The sequence below is a fragment of the Anthonomus grandis genome, chromosome 3 (assembly GCF_022605725.1).
Source record: "Anthonomus grandis grandis chromosome 3, icAntGran1.3, whole genome shotgun sequence".
NCBI classification, from domain to species: domain Eukaryota; kingdom Metazoa; phylum Arthropoda; class Insecta; order Coleoptera; family Curculionidae; genus Anthonomus; species Anthonomus grandis.
The window spans coordinates 44,526,260-44,549,252 of NC_065548.1; the positions used below are offsets into that span (position 1 = coordinate 44,526,260).

Genomic DNA, 22,993 nt, shown 5'->3' on the forward strand with positions numbered 1-22,993 from the left:
TTCTTTTAGAATAGACAATATATATAGATATATTAGGTTATTTACTAATAATTATATCAATTTAGATGCAGAAAGCCTTGGCGAACTGTGAAAATGAAAGACGCGTTCTCAGCGAGAGACTCGAAACGACTCAGAATAACTTAGCGGAACTTCGACGCAATAACCAGATCCTACAGGATCAGGTGACCAGGTTGAACAATGAACTCGCGAATAATGAAGTACAAAAGTCTGCCTTAGAATCCCAACTTAGGTAAGCAGTTTTTTTTACTTTTCTGCTTTCTGTGATATATATATGTGAAAAAAATAATTTACAATATTCCTGTCTGCAGATCGCTTTAAAGAATGTGTTAAATTTTAAGACAAACGTGATTATTCTTTTTTGAATATAAAATCTTTTTAATATCCAATATAAACAATTTTTTTAATAATTGAAGATCTTGGGGCAACAAGGGGCATATGCCTCATTTAAACTATTTCAAGAAAATGCAATTTTAATATTTTAGTCAAATCCTGAAATCAGAAATATTGCGTTTCGATAATAGTGATTGGGTATTTTTTGGATTAAAATAAGGACTTAATAAGATAATTAGATATAATAGAGTAAGATAATTTTGGGATAAAAAAAAATCGGAAAAACATATATTTAAAAAAAAATGTGGCTTGTGACCTTTATGCATATAAATAAAAACTGAATATAATTTTTCTTAATAAGTACTATTATAAAACATAAAAACAATCTTTAAAAGAGTATTAGATGAAATATTTCGTATGAGAAAGGGAAAACACACTTAGTTGTCCAACAGCTCATCATCTATTAAAAGGTCTTCCAGTTCTCCATTAATATTTTCTAGTTCTCATCTTTTTGTTACTCATACGTCATGATCTCCTATGTTTTCAGTAATATCTAGGTAATACTGCGAATATACGGGAGGTATGTATTTAAGGCTACAGGATTTTATGCTCACAAAGATGTCAAGAAGATTTTAATGAAAGAGATCAGGAAGGAAAGGTTAATGAGCAAAAGATTCAGTGGCGAAGCGTACGAGTAGACAAGGTAGACACTGTCTACCCAAAATTATCCAGTTATTTGTCATTAATTTATCACGTAATTATTTCATGTAATTGTTGAATTAAAATTTTAAAAAAATAACACAGAACGTAGTTGCTATCCTTACTATTATTATATAGTATCTAAACATGATTAATCCGAAGGCGCACCCCGCCTGCCGCACCGATTAAGATAAAAATACAGTGCTGACACCCAATTAATGTATACGAGCCCCAGAAAGACACATTGATATTTGTCTTCCGAAATTTGGAGCATATCGAACCAAATACGCATCAAGCAGGCTACAGAGGTCCGGCCGCATTCAGCCTATTACGTATGCAAAAATTATTCGCGGGGAAGACATTCGAGCTTTTGTCTATCGAAGTCGACCAGCTATTTTATTATGCTGTTGAGGGTTATTGTTTATGGACACGCTTGATCTGGTCAGCCGCAATACATCTTCAGTTTTGTCTGCATTTGGTGGGGGCGCGTGCTATAGTAATTTAATAATTAGTATTTTTATTTTTGGGTGTATAGAAACGGCTTTTTAGTTGTTATTTATGAACGACTGTTTGATATTGGCAATTGTATTTTAGTTGTGTTTTTTTGTAAGTAGTATTTATTTTTATCTATCTATCTTTTTATGCTAGTAGTAATTATTTATTTCTTTTTTATATCACTACATAATTTTTCTCTTTGAGTAAATATTTCATGCGCTTTCATTCTGTATTTCATTAAAGTGAATAATATTGAAGACATATTTTTTTCTAATTAACGATTTTTATTGTTTGTCTACCCGAAAAAAAAGTTCACGCTTCGCCACTGAAAAGATTTATGATTTGTTGACAGAATTGAAAGAGAAGGATAGATTGAACTAGGACAAATACACCTGACGATAGTCGACCTCGGCTTCTCTTTGTTGGTGGAAATTGTAGCAGAGTGTTCCTAAAACATTTACGTTTAAAGTTTGAAGCTTACTACAAGGTTCAGTGTTTCCTGAAGCCGGGCAGTTCAAGCAGTGAAGTGATTAGGACAGCATCAAATTTAGTTAAGGACTTTACGAAAGAAGATTTTTTAATAGTTATGTTAAATGGAATTTGTTCTTCATCTGATGTTTTAAAAAATTTTATTCAAAATCATGTTGATACAAACACTTTAGTGATGACAAGCCCTTATACTTATTTAAACCATAATGTTATCTATAATAGTAATAAGGCCCTTTATCGTACTTTTCATGCAAATAATGTTAATCTGTATGGGATTTTAGAGTCTAATCACGCCAATAACTTTGGTTCAGACTTGGCATCATTATTACATACACATATTTTCAAATATTTTAAAATTAATATTTTATCAAATAAATTGTCTTTGAATCATCAAATTAATGAGTCTGAACTGATTACTGATCCTGAATTAAATTCTTCTTTTTTTATAGACATGTCCACGAAGGTTGAATCTCATTCATGTTCATATTCTACTAGTAAAATTGAAATTAGCTTCGAAAAGCTTAAGTATCTTTATTCTTAATATACAATCCCTAAGAAACAAGATGGATGAGCTTCATCTTTTGCTGGACACATGTAATTTTCCTGATATTGTACTTCTGACTGAGCACTGGTTGAGGTCTAGTGAATGTTTTTTAATATCTGATTATGTTTCTATATCAAATTTTTGTCGTCAACAATCTATACATGGAGGAACCATGATCTTGGCTAGGCAAACAATTGAAACGATTTTTTGTAATATTGATAAGTATGATAATCTTCTGTTAGAGAATGTTTTTGAATTCTCTCTTTCTTTTTGTAAGCATTTTAATTTATATATTCTTTGTGTTTATAGGCCACCTACAGGAGATATTGCTATGTTTCTGGACAAACTTAATTCTCTTTTATCCCAGTTGTCCCTACACTCTAAGGTTATATTGGCTGGTGACTTTAATATCAACTACACTGATGAAACCTTGCCACGTACTTCTCTTTTAAGTATTTTAAATTCTTACGACTTGAAAATGCACGTTCTTTCACCCACACGAATAACTTCTTCATCTGCAACTACAATTGACTATTTCTGTACAAATTTTGATGACATTTTATGCACAGTACTCCCATCTGGTATTTCCGACCATGAAGCTATTCCTGCTAAAATGCCATATAATACTGTATTATCTTCATCTCATTATATGGGAAGAATTTTCAGCAGGAGAAATTTCAATGCTTTTTCTGCTGCTACAGCTTCGGTAAATTGGAATGCACTTGAAACGGCTTCTGACCCACTTACTTTATTTTTTCAAGTTCTGTGTGATAAGATCAATCAGTGCTTTCCTAAAATGAGGCTTAAAACTAAGAAACGAAAACCATGGAGTACAAGAGGCCTTAGAATTTCAGCTAAAAACCTCCGTTGACTAAATTGTGCAAATATACCACAAATGAGAATATCCTTGTATATCATCAGAAATACCGTAGTCTGTACAGAAAGACAATTAAAGCAGCAAAATCTAATTATTATAGGGATCGCTTAAATATGTCATCAAATGGGCAAAGAGAGTGTTGGTAGATTATTAATGATTTTAGACATTGCCATAGAAAAGTATCTGAACCGGAGTTAAGACCTGACATTTTAAACGACTATTATTGTGATATACCTAATATCTTGCTCAAGGGCATTCGTAGTAACATTGATCCCCTGCACTATCTTTAACAAGTGTCGGTTGAGCATTCATTTTTCTTTCATCCTGTCGAACTTACCAAAGTAAAAAATGAAATCAAACCCCTAAAAAACCATAAATCATCTGGAGCTGATGGGATATCTTCGAGGTTGTTACTCTTTTTGCCTGATTCAGCCTTAAATGCTTTAGTTTCTGCCATAAACAATTCTTTACATATTGGCATTTTTCCTTCATGTTTAAAAGAGGCAGTGGTTATCCCTCTTCATAAGGGTGGAGATTTGGATCAGCCTTGTAATTTCCGTCCCATTTCTATTTTGTCTACCCTCTCTAAGATAGTTGAAAAACTTGCAAAAAGCAGAATTTTGTCCTTTTTACATCATAATGGCATTTTGTCTGCAAATCAGTTTGGATTCCAAGCCGGTAAAGAGACTCATGATGCTGTTTTTAGCTTTTTGGAGAGCGTCTATGTGTCCTTGAATTCTGGAGAGTCATCGACGGCAGTGTTTTGTGATCTATCCAAAGCATTTGACTGTGTGGATCATGGAATACTGTTATCTAAGCTCGATAAATATGGTTTTAGGGGCATAGCATTGCGATGGCTTGAGTCCTATCTATCAAACCGCACTCAGAAGGTTACAGTGTCTGGGTGTTTGTCTGCTTTTAGATCCCTAAAATGCGACGTTCCCCAGGGTTCAGTGTTGGGACCACTGTTATTTTTACTGTATGTGGATGACTTGAGTTCATTGAAACTGCAGGGCAAGGTGGTTCAGTTTGCTGATGATACCACCATACTATGGAGCCATAAAAATTCTGACTATATTAAGACTTGTATCCTTGAAGACCTTCAGATTTTATCAGGGTGGTGTGCTTCCTGTTGGAAGCACACCACCCTGGCATTAAATCTTACATTACAATAATAATTACTTACAAATCTTACATTAAACAAAGCTCGTGTTTAATGTAAGAAAGACGTCTATTATGGGGTTTAAGTGCGATGTTCATGGTCTGATGTTTGACGAAAATTCCCTCTTGCAGAATAAAGAGTGCTGCAAGTTCCTAGGAATTACCATTGATGGGTCGCCTTCGGTTTGAAGATTATATTTTACATTTAGCTGGAAAATTATCTTCTGGATGTTTTGCAGTAAGAATGGCAAAACAAGAGTTGGGAGGGGTGGTTGCACGTTCAGTGTACTTTTCACTTATTGAATCTCATATTCGGTATGGCTTGCCTTTTTGGGGTTTAACCAAAAAGGGGCTACTTAAAATTGTCTTTGTTATTCAAAAAAAAGCAGTTAGATACCTGTGTTCTGCTAAGTTAAGAGATTCTTGCAAACCCCTCTTCATTTCTGAAAAAATCCTAACTCTTTTTTCACTCTTTATCTTAGAAACAGCTGCTCTTATTCACAAAATTCCCAAACTACCCTCTGACACTGGCCATTTGACTCGTCGTGTAAATGATGTTCCCCTACCTATTCCTACGTCTTCCCTTACCAAAAACTCATTAATTTACATAAGTAAAAAAATTTACAATCATGTTCCTTTATGTGTTAGACATATATCGGATGTTAAGAAATTTAAAAGAGAATTAAAGTCGCTTTTATTGGCTAAGGCATGTTATAACCCGAATGACTTTTTTAATGATAGGTTTTAACCTTGGACATGTTGGAAAGTTTTTTTTCCTTTTTCTTCTCTAGTTTTGTCAACAAGTTTACCTTTATTCAGTAATTGATTGTTTTATTCAGTTATCTTTAATTCAAGTATGTTCAAAAAGTTTTGTCTTCTGTTATTTAATTTTGTTCATTGTTTTGTCAATTTTTGAAATTGCATTTTTGTGTTTTTTTTTTAGCTTGTAGGATGCTTGTACACAAGATTATTCTTACGTAATATAGCACAATTTCTTTCTTTCTCTTTCTTTCTATCACCAATTTTTTCTGCGGTCAATTTAAGACGTTGCTCATATTTTCTTGGTAGATTCTGAGTGATATTAATCATTTCGCTGGTGTATATTCCCCGTTTTTCAATATTAACTGTTTGAAAAGGTGGTTCATTTAGTAAATGCTTTATAAACATAGCATTGGGAAAATTGCAATCAAAATTAAAGCACCTTATTTGGTTAAATTTTATGTGGGCTCTATGGTCTATTAAAATTTTTTTCGAAAATGGGATATTTTTAAAAGAGAATAAATCTTCCTGTGTTATAGTATTCACTTTAAAAGATTTGAGTTTTCTACTTCTAGAAATAGCTTTGTACCAATGTTCTGGACAATAAACCTACCTTAAATACTTTTTGTGCTTCTTAATTACAACGAAATCTCAATCACATGGTAGGTATGTATGGCCTGATACCAAAAATCGGTGTTCTATGGTTTTTTTTCTCGTACCAACGGTAGCCATAGCATAATAAGTAGCCAATTTTTATTCTGTCCTCCATAGTTGTCTGTATATACTATTAGATCTTCTTGACCTGTAAAGGATCGGGAATTATAAACTCAAACCAGCAGTATGCTTTTTAAAAAAAGTTTTATTTAACTAAACTTAATAATTATAACATTATCGTTCAAAATCTATGCTAGAACTGATCCTATATAATCTAAAAACCACCTAGAAATAATGTAAAATAATAAATGCCTATTCTGCTTATTCTACGATGATTTCACACTTATTGGAATCGGTTCATGCACATAACACCTCCTCCCTTAAGATTCTTCAATGTCCTAGTTGAGAATGTCCTGGAAGGTCTTCAGACGAATCGCCTTATGTTTTCTTTGTCACAAATAAGTTGTAACTATAATAGCTATTACAATAATTAGGAATAAAACAGAAGTGCTAATTACATGGCTTTTTTCTGGAACAGAGTCTTTAAATACAATTGGTTGACTGAGAGGCTTATTATACGCAAGTGAAAATTGAATTTTCTTGTTGTTATGAAGCGTAAGACGTTTATTTTGATAATCTAAAATGGCATTTAAATTTTTTAAATCTTTAGTGGATATTAGTGCGTCAAAATCGTTGTGCCAATTAAGAACACGCATTTTTAGGGGTGTACTAATTCCAATTTCTTTTAAAAGGGGAATGTTAATATTGCAATTTTCACGGTAAGTCTTTTTGCACGCGGTTACTTCAAAGGGTTCATGAAATAATAAATCAGGGTACAAATTTGCAACATTGGGGTTCATTATTGATTCAGACGCTCCTGAGTCAATCAGAACAGTAATTTGCATTTTTGGCAAAAAGAAATACGGCAATTCGACTTTCTGGGTAATATTATTTAAGTTGATGGGTCTACAGAGGCTATTTCTTGAAAATTTTCAAGATTTGACCCACCCGTGCAATTAGGGGGAATAAGGTTTGCTTCTTGCATGACGGGCGTTTTCTGTTGCTCACAATCATGCGACAAGGATTCATCATAATATTCATTAAAATATTGACCTGCGATGGATCATAATTACATTCTAAATTATTTAGTTCTTGGGAAGCAAAGTTTCTAGCACCGGCGGGTTGAAAATGACTTCTATAGGGCCTTTGTTGCGCTTGTTGATACATTCGAGAGGGTCCTGCAGATTGTACCGACATTGGGGTTGGTTTCGGCAAGTGCTTTGGATTAAAGTCTCTTTGAGGGGCAAAAACATTTTTTTGTTGACCAAAAACTTCGGCGTTTGTCGGAAAATGCTGTTTTAGGGGTCTAGGCTGTACATTAACGGGTTGAGACGGAAAGGGTTGATTTTTAAAATTAGTTTGTTGTGGATGTTGCTGATTCTTATGGTTATGGTGTTTTTGGTTAAAATGTGGATTGTGGTAAGAGTTCGTGTTTTGCTGTGGGTTTTGGTGTCTATGTGTAGTTTGGTTTTTTAAATTAATCTGTGATTCGATTAAATTATAGTTTGTAACATGTACAAGTGCGGCATCTAAATTATCGGGGTTTTGAATGAGTAACATCGTTTTTAACAACTCGTGAACATTGGACATTAAAACTATTACAGCAGTTTTTTCGGCTTGTGTGGAGAGGATTAACTTAGAATTATTGTCAATATTTTGACTTTGAATCTTACAGTTAATTCTTTGCACAAACAGTTTAAGTCTTTGTACAAAATCTAGTAAATGTTAGTTTCTATCCTTATTAATATAATTAAGTTGTTAAAGCAAAGTTTGATAACCTTTTGGATCACCATATTTTTCTCTTAGAGCTACCTTAATTTCTTCCCATGTCTTGAGATCAGGCCTACTTATCAAAAAATCTCTAGAATTATCAATTAACTTAGAGCGTATAACATTCAACACGATTTTTTTCTGAATTTCTTCTCCATTGTAGTAAAGTTCATGAAATTCGTTAATTGAAAAAATAAAAGATTCTAAATGTTCTGGATTTCCAGAGAAAAATGGTAAAATGTTAGCAAAGGATCGCAGAACGTCCATTTCGCTTGTGGTTTTATAACTTTGTATTAAAGAAAAATGTTCTACAGATTCCTCTTCTTCAATAGAAGATAAACTACTTAAAACAAGATTATTTTCTCTAGTCTCACTAGAGTTAGAAGAGTCAAGAATAAAATCTGCAAATAATTCGGTTAAATTTAAATCAGATCTGTCTTTATATGATTCTAGCTTTTGTGCAAGGGAAGTATTTTTATTTTTCTTAGCTTTTAAGTCTTCTCCTATTCGATAATAAAACACTTTTAAATAAATTTTCAGGATTAACAGACATAAATAAAATTAAATTAATGGCAATTTTAGTGATTACTTACATAAGGGATATGACGAACCATTCTAGCATCATTTCAAATTTTCTCACAAATCACCTTCACAAAACTTGCACTAACTTCCACAACTTTTCTTCTACAAAGTCAGCCTACTGGTTGCAGGAAAATTACTTGAAATCTTAGGGTTCAACGACCTACTTCTTAGATTGAATGACTGCCAGAGTTTCATCCCAGGGAGTTTCTTTCTTTTTCCTGTGCTTCTTACTCAGTTGATCTCAATGTTGAATAATAGAGAGACCAAACGGCAGGGAGCTTGAGTTTGACTTCTTGAAGTTTACTAAAACTTCAATTGTGCTTAAGGTATTAAAATACACCAAATCTCAACGTTACACGATAGCGAGACTTGTAGCACAATCCTACCGGCTGCGCCAATTATAAACTGAAACCAGCAGTATGCTTTTTAAAAAAAGTTTTATTTAACTAGACTTAATAATTATAACATTATCGTTCAAAATCTATGCTAGAACTGATCCTATATAATCTAAAAACCACCTAGAAACAATGTAAAATAATAAATGCCTATTCTGCTTATTCTACGAATAAATGCTTATATGCACACTTATTGGAATCGGTTCATGCACATAACTCGAAATGTTAAATGTTTTAAAATGCAATTTGCAGCTTCCTCACTGCCACGCTTGGCAATGTCCTCAATCCACATATACATCGTTGTCGACCATTACCACATTTGTGCACACCAAGATTATACATCCAAGCCTTGCGCAAATAAAATGTTTGACCAACCGTAAGTAAAGGAGTGGGTAAAGTTTTCTGCAAATCAAAACAAATGACTAACTTGTTATCGTTTAGTTTCGCATTTTCCGTTTCCTGTTTTAAATCTTCCTGCATTATAGCAGCTCTTTTCTGATGAAGTTCAAGTTGCAACTTTTTGTCTTGGTAAATCGCCTGATTTGCTTCAATGACATTAAAATCATCACACGTAGCACACGTATCTACTTTGGGTAATTTAAATTCAATAATATACTTTGAGCAAAATATGCGCCTGTATCTGTCTTTTTATATACCTTTTATATCTGACTGGTTTTATCTTCTTTTCTTGACACCAAGGCACATAAAAATCTTTGTAAAGAATCGAAATATTTATGTCATGGTTAAGATATACTTTATCAGGATTCTTTTCTCGGTTATAATGGCTCACATATTTTGGAATAGACTCTATGTGCTCAAAGACCAAATTCGCTCCTCCGAAATTTTATAAGAACGGTTGTTGTGTTTTCCGTGTATATCTACTTTTGCTGTAGATCGTCCGTCAGATATTTGGGCTGTTTGTATGTATTTTCTTTTTCATAGGAATTAATTCTATATCCATTCTATAATTTATTCTATTGTATCTCCTAATTCCTAATTTCCAAAATGAATGAAAAATCGACTCTTCTCTGCCTTCCAATTTAGTCCTACTGTTCTTTTGGCACAAACATGGGGCTCCCAAAGTTCTTGGTCCCACGGTCTTTCCTCATGAAGATGTATATGAATATCCTTAATTTCTTTTCATATGTGATTTGTACTTCTTTCGGCAATTTTCATTGGATTGACAAACTCCACCTAGAAAGGCCTGCTTTTTCTGGACTTCTGATTGTACCCCTTGATTGTAATTCTTGATTGCACGGCTCCTCCTAGAACAAAAAATTAATCCAATTAATTTTATGCAGAAAGGACACAAGCCACCTACAGTTTAAAAGCGCATTTTTTCCTTGAAACTTATTATTTTTAACAGATTTGGTTAAATTTATATACATCAATAATATATAACTCTGAAAATGCATAAATAAATGTATAGATACATAAATATATTAAAAAAAACGTAACATTTTTAAAAAAGGCATAAGCCACCATGCAATTGGCTAATAAGGGCATAAGCCACTAATAATATTAACTTATCGTTAAATCCGGCCGTGATGGTTTTTATGAGGTTTATAACTTTCTTAAAGATTGGTCGCTTGGCAAATTTTATAAACTAGGACACTTACACAGCTATTAAATAGTCAAAATTTCAGTTTTATAGTGTGGGGACGTGATATAGGAACCTGTATTGACCAAAAGCTTATTTTCAGGTGAAAATGTGGCTTATGTACCTTGTTGCCCCGAGCGATTCAATTATTCGATTTGTCAAAATGGTCTACGGGACAAGGCAAAAAAGCCGTTTTATTTTTAGACAAGAAAATTAGTTTTCAATATAAATTGTTTTTATTATTTGTTATAAATTCCTTTGAACATAACCTATCACATTCATCATATTAAGTGATTCTTATTGATAATAAATAAATAGGTTAAATTTTTTTAAGACGTATAATGTTTGCTGCCGGTGTAGTGAGAATTCGTTTTAAATGTGCGTGCAACATAGTCAATATACAAAAGCAACGTATTGGTTGTGAAACACAGTTACGAGCTGTGGGTATGATACAAGGTGGTATGAACGTCCGCCACATCGCAGAAACTGCAATGTAGCTGTTAATTCTAGGGATTTACGTTACACTATAGGAAGGTTGTGGCAGAGATTTTTTTTAAGTGACTGATGATGTGAGAGTAGGACATACTGTTTCAATAAGAGCAACAGAACCTATACATGATCAACCTTATGGCTACAAACAAACAAATGAACACCTGAACACGCGTCTCACTTACAAACATTTAAAAAGTTGACAGGTATCAGGCAGAGGTTTGATGGTTTTGGCTGGAGTTTCGATAAGCTTTTAGACTATTCTGTTTCCCATTAAAGGGTTTTTAACAGCGAACGAATATCGGGATCAAATTTTGGAACTCATTGTTCATCTACGCGCTACAGAATTTGGTGAAAATTTCGTACTTTACACGACGATGCACGTCCGCATATTACAAGAACCGCTACAAACTTTTTGAAGCAGCACAATATCTCCAAGTGTTGCCATTGTAACCACCTTTTATGTAGATTTCGGTTTTTTTTTTAATAAAAATTGACTGATGTTGAAAGTCTTTAATAAAGTGGCACATATGCTAACGGCAGCTTATCTGTCTGGAGAACATTAATTCGTGGTGGGTTGGCATGAATTATTCTAGAAATGCTTATCTTTTAAATTGTGGGCGCCATCCAGTTTAATGTGTTGATTTAAAGTGCAGTTGTAAGAACCTTTAACTGGCGAATTGGTTCTCACATAAACAAAAGGATGTAAAGAAATATAACACATAGTAAAACACAAAATACGCTTCAATTATTAACATTTTATTATCAAAATATGCTGTTTCTGGTCAATGTTCATTGTTTAAACTTTCACTTAAATAAATCGTTGTTGTAAAAATTATAAGAGTTTCTTGTTAAAAGCACAATCCCTGAAATCAAAATTTTGTGCACCAAAGTTCTAAAGCATTAAAAAAATCAATATCTCACTATATTATAGTATCTAACTACGCTTTGGCCAAAGTCAGTAACCGCACATTACACTGTACAACATATACTAAATTAAATAAAAAATTAAAATACCTTTCAGTGCGGTTGCTTACATATAATACTGTATGAAAATCAGGATAGTGAGATTAAAAGGTATTGAATAAATTATTATTTAGGTAGATATGTAAATTACATTATAATGTAAATTACCAGGAAGAACTTTAGACACTAGACAATAATTAATAAATTAAGGAGCCATCAAATGGTATAAATTAGCCAATATGACTAGTCCCAAAATCAAAATAACAATAACAAATCAGAAATCATGAAATTAAATCATTGCTTAAGCTGGGCTCAAACGACTCGCGTATTTGGCAATTATTTGTCACTTGCGAATACTTGCCAAGTCGTGTGAGTAGTTTACGTGGACAATTATTCGGCACTCGTGTTTTTTCCACTGCCTATCGGTAAAAATACTACGAGTCAAAAGAAACGCGATTAATTGCTTATTTGACGAGTCCGCACTAGTTAAGCACTCACACGCTTCGACAAGTGGCTACGTTAGTTTTGGTATTATTTACTATTTAGTATTTTTTCGGCTTTTGACGAATCCGGGCTTGTTAAGCCGTATAATTTTGCACGCTTCGACAAGTGGTTACGTTAGTTTTGGTATTATTTACTATTTAGTCTTTTTGCGGATACGAATAGATACGAATTCAGTAATGGAGTGGCCAAACGAAGTAATAATGGAATTTCTTGATCTTTATGAGCAAGAACCAGTTATATAGTCTTCCAAACACCCACAACATAAAAATCGCAACGCAGTACAGGACGCATGGAAAAGAATTGAGGAAAAAATTAGTATTGAGTGTTTAGTAAAAGATTAAAAAAAAAAGATAGATTCACTAATGGCCACGTTTCGGCCCCTATTCAGTAAAATAAGAGCTACTTCAGGAACGGGTAGTGGAGCTTCTTAAGTTTTTAAGCCAGTATGGTTTGCCTATGAAAAAATGGAAAGTTTTTTACATGGAATTTATAAGCCTAGGACTACAGAAAATACAGAGGTAAGTAGATTTTTTTATTTATATTTATAAGTAATTGTCTTGCCATGGTATTTTTCCAACACTTAAAATAATCAGAAAATGAATTTCGTATGTCTTGCGCTTGGCGGCCAGCTTTTCTTGGTATTTTTTTAAGTGACAAAAAAGATGAATCCAGCCTTTGGTATTGCCTCCATGATCTTGGAACAGTATGTCCATCCTTTTCCGTATCAAAAGTTCCTGGTGGAGTATATACGTGTGTGGAGGATCTGCTTCTTCTTAAAAAAATATTTAACAAAACACAAGTAAAAACTATTTTTGAAGCTTTTTCGGGTTCGAGTTGCATTGATTTTCTAAAAACTCTAAATATCGCTGCCATTATCCCAAAAACGTTTTCAACTATTCGCCTAGCTCGCGACAAACGATAATTGAAAATCCTTTCTTTGGTGCCTTTTTCGTAAATTCCTGCAAATGGTTTCATTAAATGAGGTCCTAATGCAAACACATCATCTGCAACAAATATATATGGAATGGGTATATAGTCGCCTTCGCTCTTATCGTGCGGGTTCAAAGGTCACCACGTAATATGAATCAAATTGAAAAATCAGTGGCTGCCAAAATGTTATTTCCTTGAGAGTTTGACAATACATTGAACGCCGTCATGTGACATATTAAAGCCGCGTATACACCTTAGATTATAATTATTACCTGACGTGATGCCTTTAATGCCGTAAAAATGTCTGCGGAATACTACGTATCCGAGATTCGACATGTAAAACATACGTTGGTTATTTCCTTTCATGACGTGAAAAAGCCCATGAGTATAAAGCCCGTTGGGTATACGCCTCATCGGTATATGCCTAGAATCCCCGATATTCTGCTAAGTTGCCAGACATAATATTTACTTTTCTTTTTTGAAAAATTGTTCGAAATAGACGGAATTCTCAATAACAATTTTTCTTTACGCAATAATATCTAAATATAAGCATTTTATATTTTTTTATGAGAGCAAAAATGCCTCCCTAGCCTTTCATTAAAATTGTACATATTTCATTTAAAAATGGTTGTTACCTAAATTTTTGAGAAATTAGTATACGATTTAGCATGACCCTATGTATGTGCATACCATACTAATTTGTCGATTTCAGGGCACAGCGTCTAATTTTTAACGATTATTTGATCTTGTCTTCTTTGTTTATGTGTGATTGTGTTTTTTTGTAATAATTATTGGGAAACTATACATTTTGGTATAATGACAAACAATTAATTTGTATTGTGTGTGATGCAGTGCAGTCAGAGACCAAAAACTACTTTCTTTGTTTCAAGGCAAGTTCATGTTACAATCTCACTTTTAAAATGACATTTTAATTTTATGATTTATTATTTGCGTTCGACCCAATCTATACGTTGATGCACAAAAAATTAAAAAAGTTGTGTTATGTTTTCTTTAATATCAGTTAAAAGTCAATGCGGCGGGCATTTCTATCTCCCAGCGCATTCACCAATTCATTTATTTAACTTTGTTTAAAAAGATAAATACGAGGGGAGCTACGACAGTACTTTAAAATGTCGTTTTCTTATGAATATTTATTTATTTACACATTACACAAAAAGATTGAAACTAACTATTAAAAAAATGGAGAATGCGCCGGGCATATTTATCTCCCAGCGCATTCACTAATTTATTTACTTAGCTTTGTTTAAAAAAAAATTTTGTACTTTTTAATCACACCTAAATAATAAAAAACGAAATGCAAAAAGAAAACTTATTATTTTAATAACGAAAGAGAAAATAAGGGATTGCTTAGAATGTACAAGAAGAAGTAGCTACAGCGCTTGGAATTAGTTTAAGAATGGTGCAAAAGGTTGTATATGAAAACAAGAGCAATCTTATTTCCAAGCAGGAAACAAAGTGTAAAAGGAAGAAGCCGAAGACTGAAGATTTAAGTGAATGTGAAAAAATGAAGTAACAAATTTGACTAAAAAAAGAAACTAATTATAACTATCATTATCACTAACAGAGTCGGAAAACTCATAATAAGATTTTGACCCTGCCCATATAAGCTCAATGGCATTAAACTGACAATGGTATTGTGGCAATCTTAAAACTTCATGGCCATATTTACGTACTATTTCGTCAACAGCATATATTTTTGGTCTTTTCAGCGATTTTGCAATTGAAAGAAGTTCGGATTTTAGCATATATGGCAAGGGATTCTTATTTTCTTTTACTAACCATTCATAAATTTCGCTTTTTCTCCAACTTCCATTTGGTTGTTTATTTAAAATTCTTGAATGATACGACGCATTAGACTTAGAAGAAAAACAAAAACAAAAGTAAGGACACAAAGTCACGGTCTCATCCAATCTATATAATTTCTCAAAAAAGCTTAAAAGCTACACGTGTTTCGCTCCTGTCGGAGCATCATCAGGCCTAAAAAATACATTAAGATATTTTTCAAAAAGAACGCTTATAAAACTCATTACCTAGACCTACACAGATCACATTACAACTAACAACAAAAGAAAAGCTAGGTTAAGTTAACAATTCCCACCATAGTTAAAAATGTATGCTTAAAAAATAAAAAAGTAAAAATTTAAAATGTCACCAGTGGGGAACGATCCCGCAACCTTTAGATTCACAGGCGCGCGTCTAACCCATAGGCCACCAAGTAACATGATAAAACATTGGGAACACTCCGAACTATACTATTAAGTGTGAATATAAGTAAACATCTTAACAATAAAAACTAAAAATATCTAAAATCGAAAAAGAAAAGACTTTTTTTTTAAGACAGGTTGTTATAAATGAGGTGAGGTTCAAACGTGAAAATATCGTTCACACACACAAGGACAGGGCTCCTCTTAGCTTTAGTTATTTCCATCTTTTCTAACAAGTCCAGCTTTTTGCCCTTGGAGCACTCATGCAAAACATCCGCTCCCTGAGCCAAAGAAAAACCATGTGAGGAGGCCAATAAATGATTCGCAAACGCCGATTTAGTTTCGATCATGTCAGCATCCCTATACCTGTCCACCAAACTTGTATGTTCCTTTATTCTGGTGGAAATTTTTCTCCCCGATTGCCCTATGTAAATGGCATTACAGTCACTACATCTTAATGAATATAGCCCTGATTTTGAAAAGAAATCTGCCTTATCTATTGTACTAACTAGCTGACTTTTTAAACTGTTTGTAGTTTTAAAAGCAATTGTAAGATTTGTAGACTTAAAAAACTTTGCAAGCTGCAAAGAAATATTACCAAAAAAGGACATTGATCTAAAAAGGTGACTATTTTCATTATTAAGATGGATTAAGTTGTAAGTAAGTTTGTATTTATTAAAGAATTTAGAATAAAGGCGATTAATTATATCAAGTGGAAAACCATTGTTAAAAGCAATATGTTTAATTATATTTAGTTCACCAAGAAAAGCTTCTCTAGAAAGGGGGATGTTGAAAAGGCGATAGAAAAGGGAATTAAAAGAGGCAAATTTGTAGGAATAAGGGGAGTTTGAGGAGTATTGGATGACATTATCCGTAGTGGTGGGTTTGCGGTAGATCTGAAATTCAAGTTTGTTGGTATTTTTTGAAATAAGAACATCAAGAAAAGGTAACTTTCCATCTCTTTCTTCTTCAATGGTAAACGAGATATTTGCGTGAAGAGAGTTTATAGAAATGAGGAAATCCGCCAATTCCAGATCATTTCCATTCCATACCACAAAAATATCATCCACGTATCTCCTATATACAGTGAGAAAAGCACCAAACTTTCCATTGACAATCTTTTTCTCCAAATGGTGCATAAAAATCTCACTGAGAAGAGGAGAGAGGCAAGACCCCATTGCTAGTCCAGTAACTTGTCTAAAAAACTTGTTGTTGAAAACGAAAAAATTCTGATCAAGTACTAGCTTAAGGAGTGTTAAAAGATCATCAACAATAAATCTGTCAAGCAGTGACTTAAGCAAAAGGGACCTGACTAGATCAAGGCAATCACCAGGTGGAATGCTTGGAAATAAGTTCTTAACGTCGAGAGAAATTAGTTTTGAACCCTCTGGTATGCAGATATTTTTTAAAAAATTTGTCAACTCTACTGAATTTTTTGTGGAATAAGTACTTCTGAAACCAGTTATATCTCTGAGTGTGGTATTTAACCAGGCTGACAAGTTGTAACAAGGTGAGTTTACAAACGATACTACTGGCCTAATAGGGAGATTGGGTTTATGGATTATGGATATGGAAGTACTTATTCCACAAAAAATTCAGTAGAGTTGACAAATTTTTTAAAAAATATCTGCATACCAGAGGGTTCAAAACTAATTTCTCTCGACGTTAAGAACTTATTTCCAAGCATTCCACCTGGTGATTGCCTTGATCTAGTCAGGTCCCTTTTGCTTAAGTCACTGCTTGACAGATTTATTGTTGATGATCTTTTAACACTCCTTAAGCTAGTACTTGATCAGAATTTTTTCGTTTTCAACAACAAGTTTTTTAGACAAGTTACTGGACTAGCAATGGGGTCTTGCCTCTCTCCTCTTCTCAGTGAGATTTTTATGCACCATTTGGAGAAAAAGATTGTCAATGGAAAGTTTGGTGCTTTTCTCACTGTATATAGGAGATACGTGGATGATATTTTTGTGGTATGGAATGGAAATGATCTGGAATTAGCGGATTTCCTCATTTCTATAAACTCTCTTCACGCAAATATCTCGTTTACCATTGAAGAAGAAAGAGATGGAAAGTTACCTTTTCTTGATGTTCTTATTTCAAAAAATACCAACAAACTTGAATTTCAGATCTACCGCAAACCCACCACTACGGATAATGTCATCCAATACTCCTCAAACTCCCCTTATTCCTACAAATTTGCCTCTTTTAATTCCCTTTTCTATCGCCTTTTCAACATCCCCCTTTCTAGAGAAGCTTTTCTTGATGAACTAAATATAATTAAACATATTGCTTTTAACAATGGTTTTCCACTTGATATAATTAATCGCCTTTATTCTAAATTCTTTAATAAATACAAACTTACTTACAACTTAATCCATCTTAATAATGAAAATAGTCACCTTTTTAGATCAATGTCCTTTTTTGGTAATATTTCTTTGCAGCTTGCAAAGTTTTTTAAGTCTACAAATCTTACAATTGCTTTTAAAACTACAAACAGTTTAAAAAGTCAGCTAGTTAGTACAATAGATAAGGCAGATTTCTTTTCAAAATCAGGGGTATATTCATTAAGATGTAGTGACTGTAATGCCATTTACATAGGGCAATCGGGGAGAAAAATTTCCACCAGAATAAAGGAACATACAAGTTTGGTGGACAGGTATAGGGATGCTGACATGATCGAAACTAAATCGGCGTTTGCGAATCATTTATTGGCCTCCTCACATGGTTTTTCTTTGGCTCAGGGAGCGGATGTTTTGCATGAGTGCTCCAAGGGCAAAAAGCTGGACTTGTTAGAAAAGATGGAAATAACTAAAGCTAAGAGGAGCCCTGTCCTTGTGTGTGTGAACGATATTTTCACGTTTGAACCTCACCTCATTTATAACAACCTGTCTTAAAAAAAAAGTCTTTTCTTTTTCGATTTTAGATATTTTTAGTTTTTATTGTTAAGATGTTTACTTATATTCACACTTAATAGTATAGTTCGGAGTGTTCCCCATGTTTTATCATGTTACTTGGTGGCCTATGGGTTAGACGCGCGCCTGTGAATCTAAAGGTTGCGGGATCGTTCCCCACTGATGACATTTTAAATTTTTACTTTTTTATTTTTTAAGCATACATTTTTAACTATGGTGGGAATTGTTAACTTAACCTAGCTTTTCTTTTGTTGTTAGTTGTAATGTGATCTGTGTAGGTCTAGGTAATGAGTTTTATAAGCGTTCTTTTTGAAAAATATCTTAATGTATTTTTTAGGCCTGATGATGCTCCGACAGAAGCGAAACACGTGTAGCTTTTAAGCTTTTTTGAGAAATTATATAGATTGGATGAGACCGTGACTTTGTGTCCTTACTTTTGTTTTTGTTTTCGTTTGGTCTCTTAGATAAAAATGGATGATACGTTTTTATTAGAAGAAAAAATTAAAGTTGCACCTGGAACGAATCCCGTTGAAGACCCGGCATGTAAAATAATAAATCGTTTTCCCTGACCACATCCTTTTTTTCTTTTCACGCTTTTCACAGATTCATCTTGCCAAGATTTTATTCCACTCCCGTTTGAAAATATCCAAGTTTCATCTAAGAATACCACTTTCCTTAACTTTGATTTTTCATTTTGTGTATATTGTCTTAAAAATCCTATTCGTTGGCTCACAATATTTGGTAGTTCACACAAATATCTTCTATTGCAGTCTTTTTTATAGCGAAAACCTATGCTTTTAATTAATTTTGATAAAGCAGACAGTCCAATTTCCAAAGTGCCGCGTTGCTTTAAAACATCCCTCAGAAATGGCAGCGTTATATTTGTTTTTAGCCTATATAGTTCATAAATCCTATCCCTTACTTCCATTTTTACACATTCACTTAAATCTTCAGTTTTGGGGGTTCTTCCTTTTACACTTTTTTTCCCTCTTGTAAATAAGATTGTTCTTGTTTTCATATACAACCTTTTGCACTATTCTTAAACTAATTCCAAGCGCTTTAGCTACTTCTTCTTGTACATTCTTAGGCAACCCTTTATTTTCTTTTTCGTTCTCGAAGTAATTAATAATATTAAGTACCATTTTTTTGGCTTGAGGATTTAGAAATCCACAAAAAGGCTTTTTCTTTTCTATAATTTGAAATTTAAATTATCTTGTGACAAATAATGTCATCCGTCAATCGAAACGAGACAGGCATGTTTGTTATGAAAGTAATTGTTTTAGAACCACTGACATTTATCATTTTATCTTCTTTTGATACATTAACGCTGCATATATCTGTTTCGTTTATCTGACGCGTTGTAGTTAAAAAACGTTGTTGCGCAAATTGAAATGAAACGTAACTACAAAAGTTTGTCGTTGATAATCCGATACACCCGCACGATAAGAGCGATTTTGACTATATCTGTAATAGGCAGTGGCTCATCTTCGGGAATCATTAGATTTCCGATCTTATTTCTTAAATAAAATCGTATTTCTGAAAACACCGCTGTCACTAATTCGTCCTTGGCACCCGATGTTAGCAAATGTAAAGCAGTAATTAGCATCTACTAAGGCCATTAAAACTATACTAAAATTGTGTTTATAATTATAAAATTCAGATGCACTATTCATAGGAGACTGGATAACTATATGTTTCCCATCCAAGGCGCCCAAGCAGTGGGGAAAGTTCCATTTTTTATTAAACTCGAGAGCTATTGCTTTCCATTCTTGCGATGTTTACATTAATAATTGCGATTTTTACATTAATAGTAAAACTTAAAAAAAAAACATATCAATTTTAAATATATAATTTTTTTTCAGGAAATAGAGGCGATTGTTATTACTACTGAAGATGGAGAAAACTCAACGAATGATTATGAGGAAGCTGAATCTTCTAATAAACAAAGTCAAGTTCATTCAGAAACTCAAGAAAATGCTCCATTTTGCAGAAGGAAACCTTCAAGGAACCATTTAAAGGCAAAAATTCAAAGAAGAGGCCCTTGGATATAGTAGAGCAACGTATGGATGAGGCATACAAAATTATGAAAAATGTCAGTAATGCTAAGAAGTCAAAACCAAATCAGTGTCTGCTGTTTGGACAACTAGTAGCTGAGAAGTTGGAAGGCTTTGATGAATTTACACGCGTTACTATCATGCATGATATTGGCAATATTTTATTTCGGGCCAAGATTAACCAGTTACGTCAACAGTCACATTAAATGATATCTCCTCCACAATCATCCCCTCTAAGTTATACTTCACCAAGCACCTATTCTCAGCCACTTCAGGATCAAATGCTTATGTCAGTGACCAGACCGAATTCTGGTTTACAGTCAACTTCATTCTCACAACCAATTTCACCGGCAATGTCTCATGATCCTCAGCCATCTCCACTAGGAGGAATACATACAGAAACAAAACAGTGTACTACACAATCAACAGGGTTGTTACCAGCTCCGACACAATCTTATCAGACTCAGTGTGATTTATTTGATTTAAAGTGAAGATTTTCCCTGTCGTTTGACATTAAAGATTCATATAATTTTTTTTGTAAAAAAATAGTTTATAATTATTACGAAAAAAAATTACTTACCTTTATCTCATCCTATAGAACAGTTATCAAAGCATTACATACGTCAAATACGCACGTTGAAACTGTTTGTGCTGAGAACTTGAAGAGATAGGAAAGGCTTTTGAAACTTTCTCCAGAAGCTAGAAACCTAAGAGCAACAGCAAATCTTTCTTGGACGGGGATTGCTTTCCTCATATTCGTATCTTTTTTCACTATCAGTGGACCAATTTTATTCAAAAAAAAGTTGAAGTCATCTGCGGACATTCTACAAAAATTTTCAAACTGTCCAGAAGGTTCGCGGATTAAATCTTGCAAAATGTCAGAAGCGTTGTATCTAAAAAAACACACAGTAGAGTTTCATTATTTTAAAGTATAAAGAAGTAAGTTATTTTTGTACCTGTTTCTACTTTTATTTAAAGACACCATCCACCATCGCCTCTTATTTTTTTGTTTTATTTTTTGTTGTAATTTTAAATAAGCACCACTTATTACCACATACGCAGCACAAGCAACAACTTTGTCAGTATCACTTTCCATGATGACTGCAGACGAATTAAACCCGCTCGTTTTGTACTTTTAACTGAAAATTGACGAGTAACCTTGGCTCTGATATTTCTTCAATTACCAAGTCGTGTGAATTACAATTACCTGCTTACTCGTATACTTGCCAAATATTCAATTATTTGCATATTCGTCAAGTATACGAGTCGTTTGAGCCCGACTTTACACGTTTCTTTTATCTTTGTTGACCTGGTAACCCATTGTGCAAATCAAGGACAGCAGCTGACTAAGGTCCAATCAATAACGTCATGAAGAAGCAATAAATCTTGATAAAGCTCTAATTTATGATGGGAAATGGGAACAACACCTGAGATGGCTCGGAATGGTCTTGGGATGGCCCTTAAAACTAAGATCTCACTCAAGACTTGGTTTAGGACCCGGCATAAGACCCTAAAATTAATACGTGAAACCACAAGAAATGTTCAATGTTCTAAGGAATTGACCGTAGAGTCCAAAAATGTAATACTAAATAGGCTGTTTCATTTAAAAAACGCAACATTTATGACCTAAGCCTTTGTTTTTATTACGATTTTCAAATTCCCCGAGCTAAAATGCATCGATTAAATTTTGTTAAAAATACAGAAAATTCTAGAAACATTTCGTTTTTCCTCTTAAATGGAATATTCTGTTTATTTTGGTAGATGCCAAAATAAGTATATACAATATACATAGTTTAAGTGTTACAAAAAGATATTTATTTTCCTTAATCAATTTAGGCTTGCAAATTCTTCTGTTTGCTTCGAATTTGCTTAAATAGTTCGACAAAAACATTTGTTATCTTTGATATTAATAATAAATCGTCTATTTAACTCCAATTTTTAATTATTTTGACAAATTTAGAAAACCTTAAAATAAGTGAATATAATATTAATATGAATATAATATAATATTTTCAATTGAATACAAATTAATATGGACACTTATTTTTTTATTTAGGCTATTTTGAAATATTTAACAAACAAATCTTTAGATTAGCGCAGTGGCCCCAAGATAACCAAATGACCACACATCATGAAGAAGAACTCAAAACTCAAATGCATTCACTACAAAAGGAACGAAATGAATTAAAGGCAAAGGTGGAATCAATGACCAATAAGGTAAGAGACCCTATTATTTAATATTACAATTATGGCTAACGAAATAGAAACACCAGGATAAAAACAAATATGTGAATATACACATTGTCCAAAAGGTACACTACCGCTCAAAAGTATTTGCCACCATGTCTTTTTAATATTTTAAATTAGATACAAAAATCTTATCTTTATACCTATATTTAGATTGTATCTCTTTTGTAAATTGCATATATGCTTAAACAGCATACCTATCAACTATGGTTCGTTGAAAAACACTG

General features: G+C 33.2%; 1 protein-coding gene across 3 annotated transcripts in view; it reads left to right on the forward strand.

Moving 5' to 3' along the window:
- Window positions 1-22,993, forward strand: part of LOC126734717 (rootletin) — a 439,794-nt gene that overhangs the window by 372,193 nt on the left and 44,608 nt on the right. For all 3 annotated transcript variants that reach the window (XM_050438438.1, XM_050438437.1, XM_050438439.1), the window contains exons 27-28: window positions 66-250; window positions 22,610-22,736. In XM_050438438.1, coding sequence (XP_050294395.1) covers window positions 66-250; window positions 22,610-22,736 — 312 coding nt within the window. The remainder of the gene's footprint in view (window positions 1-65; window positions 251-22,609; window positions 22,737-22,993) is intronic.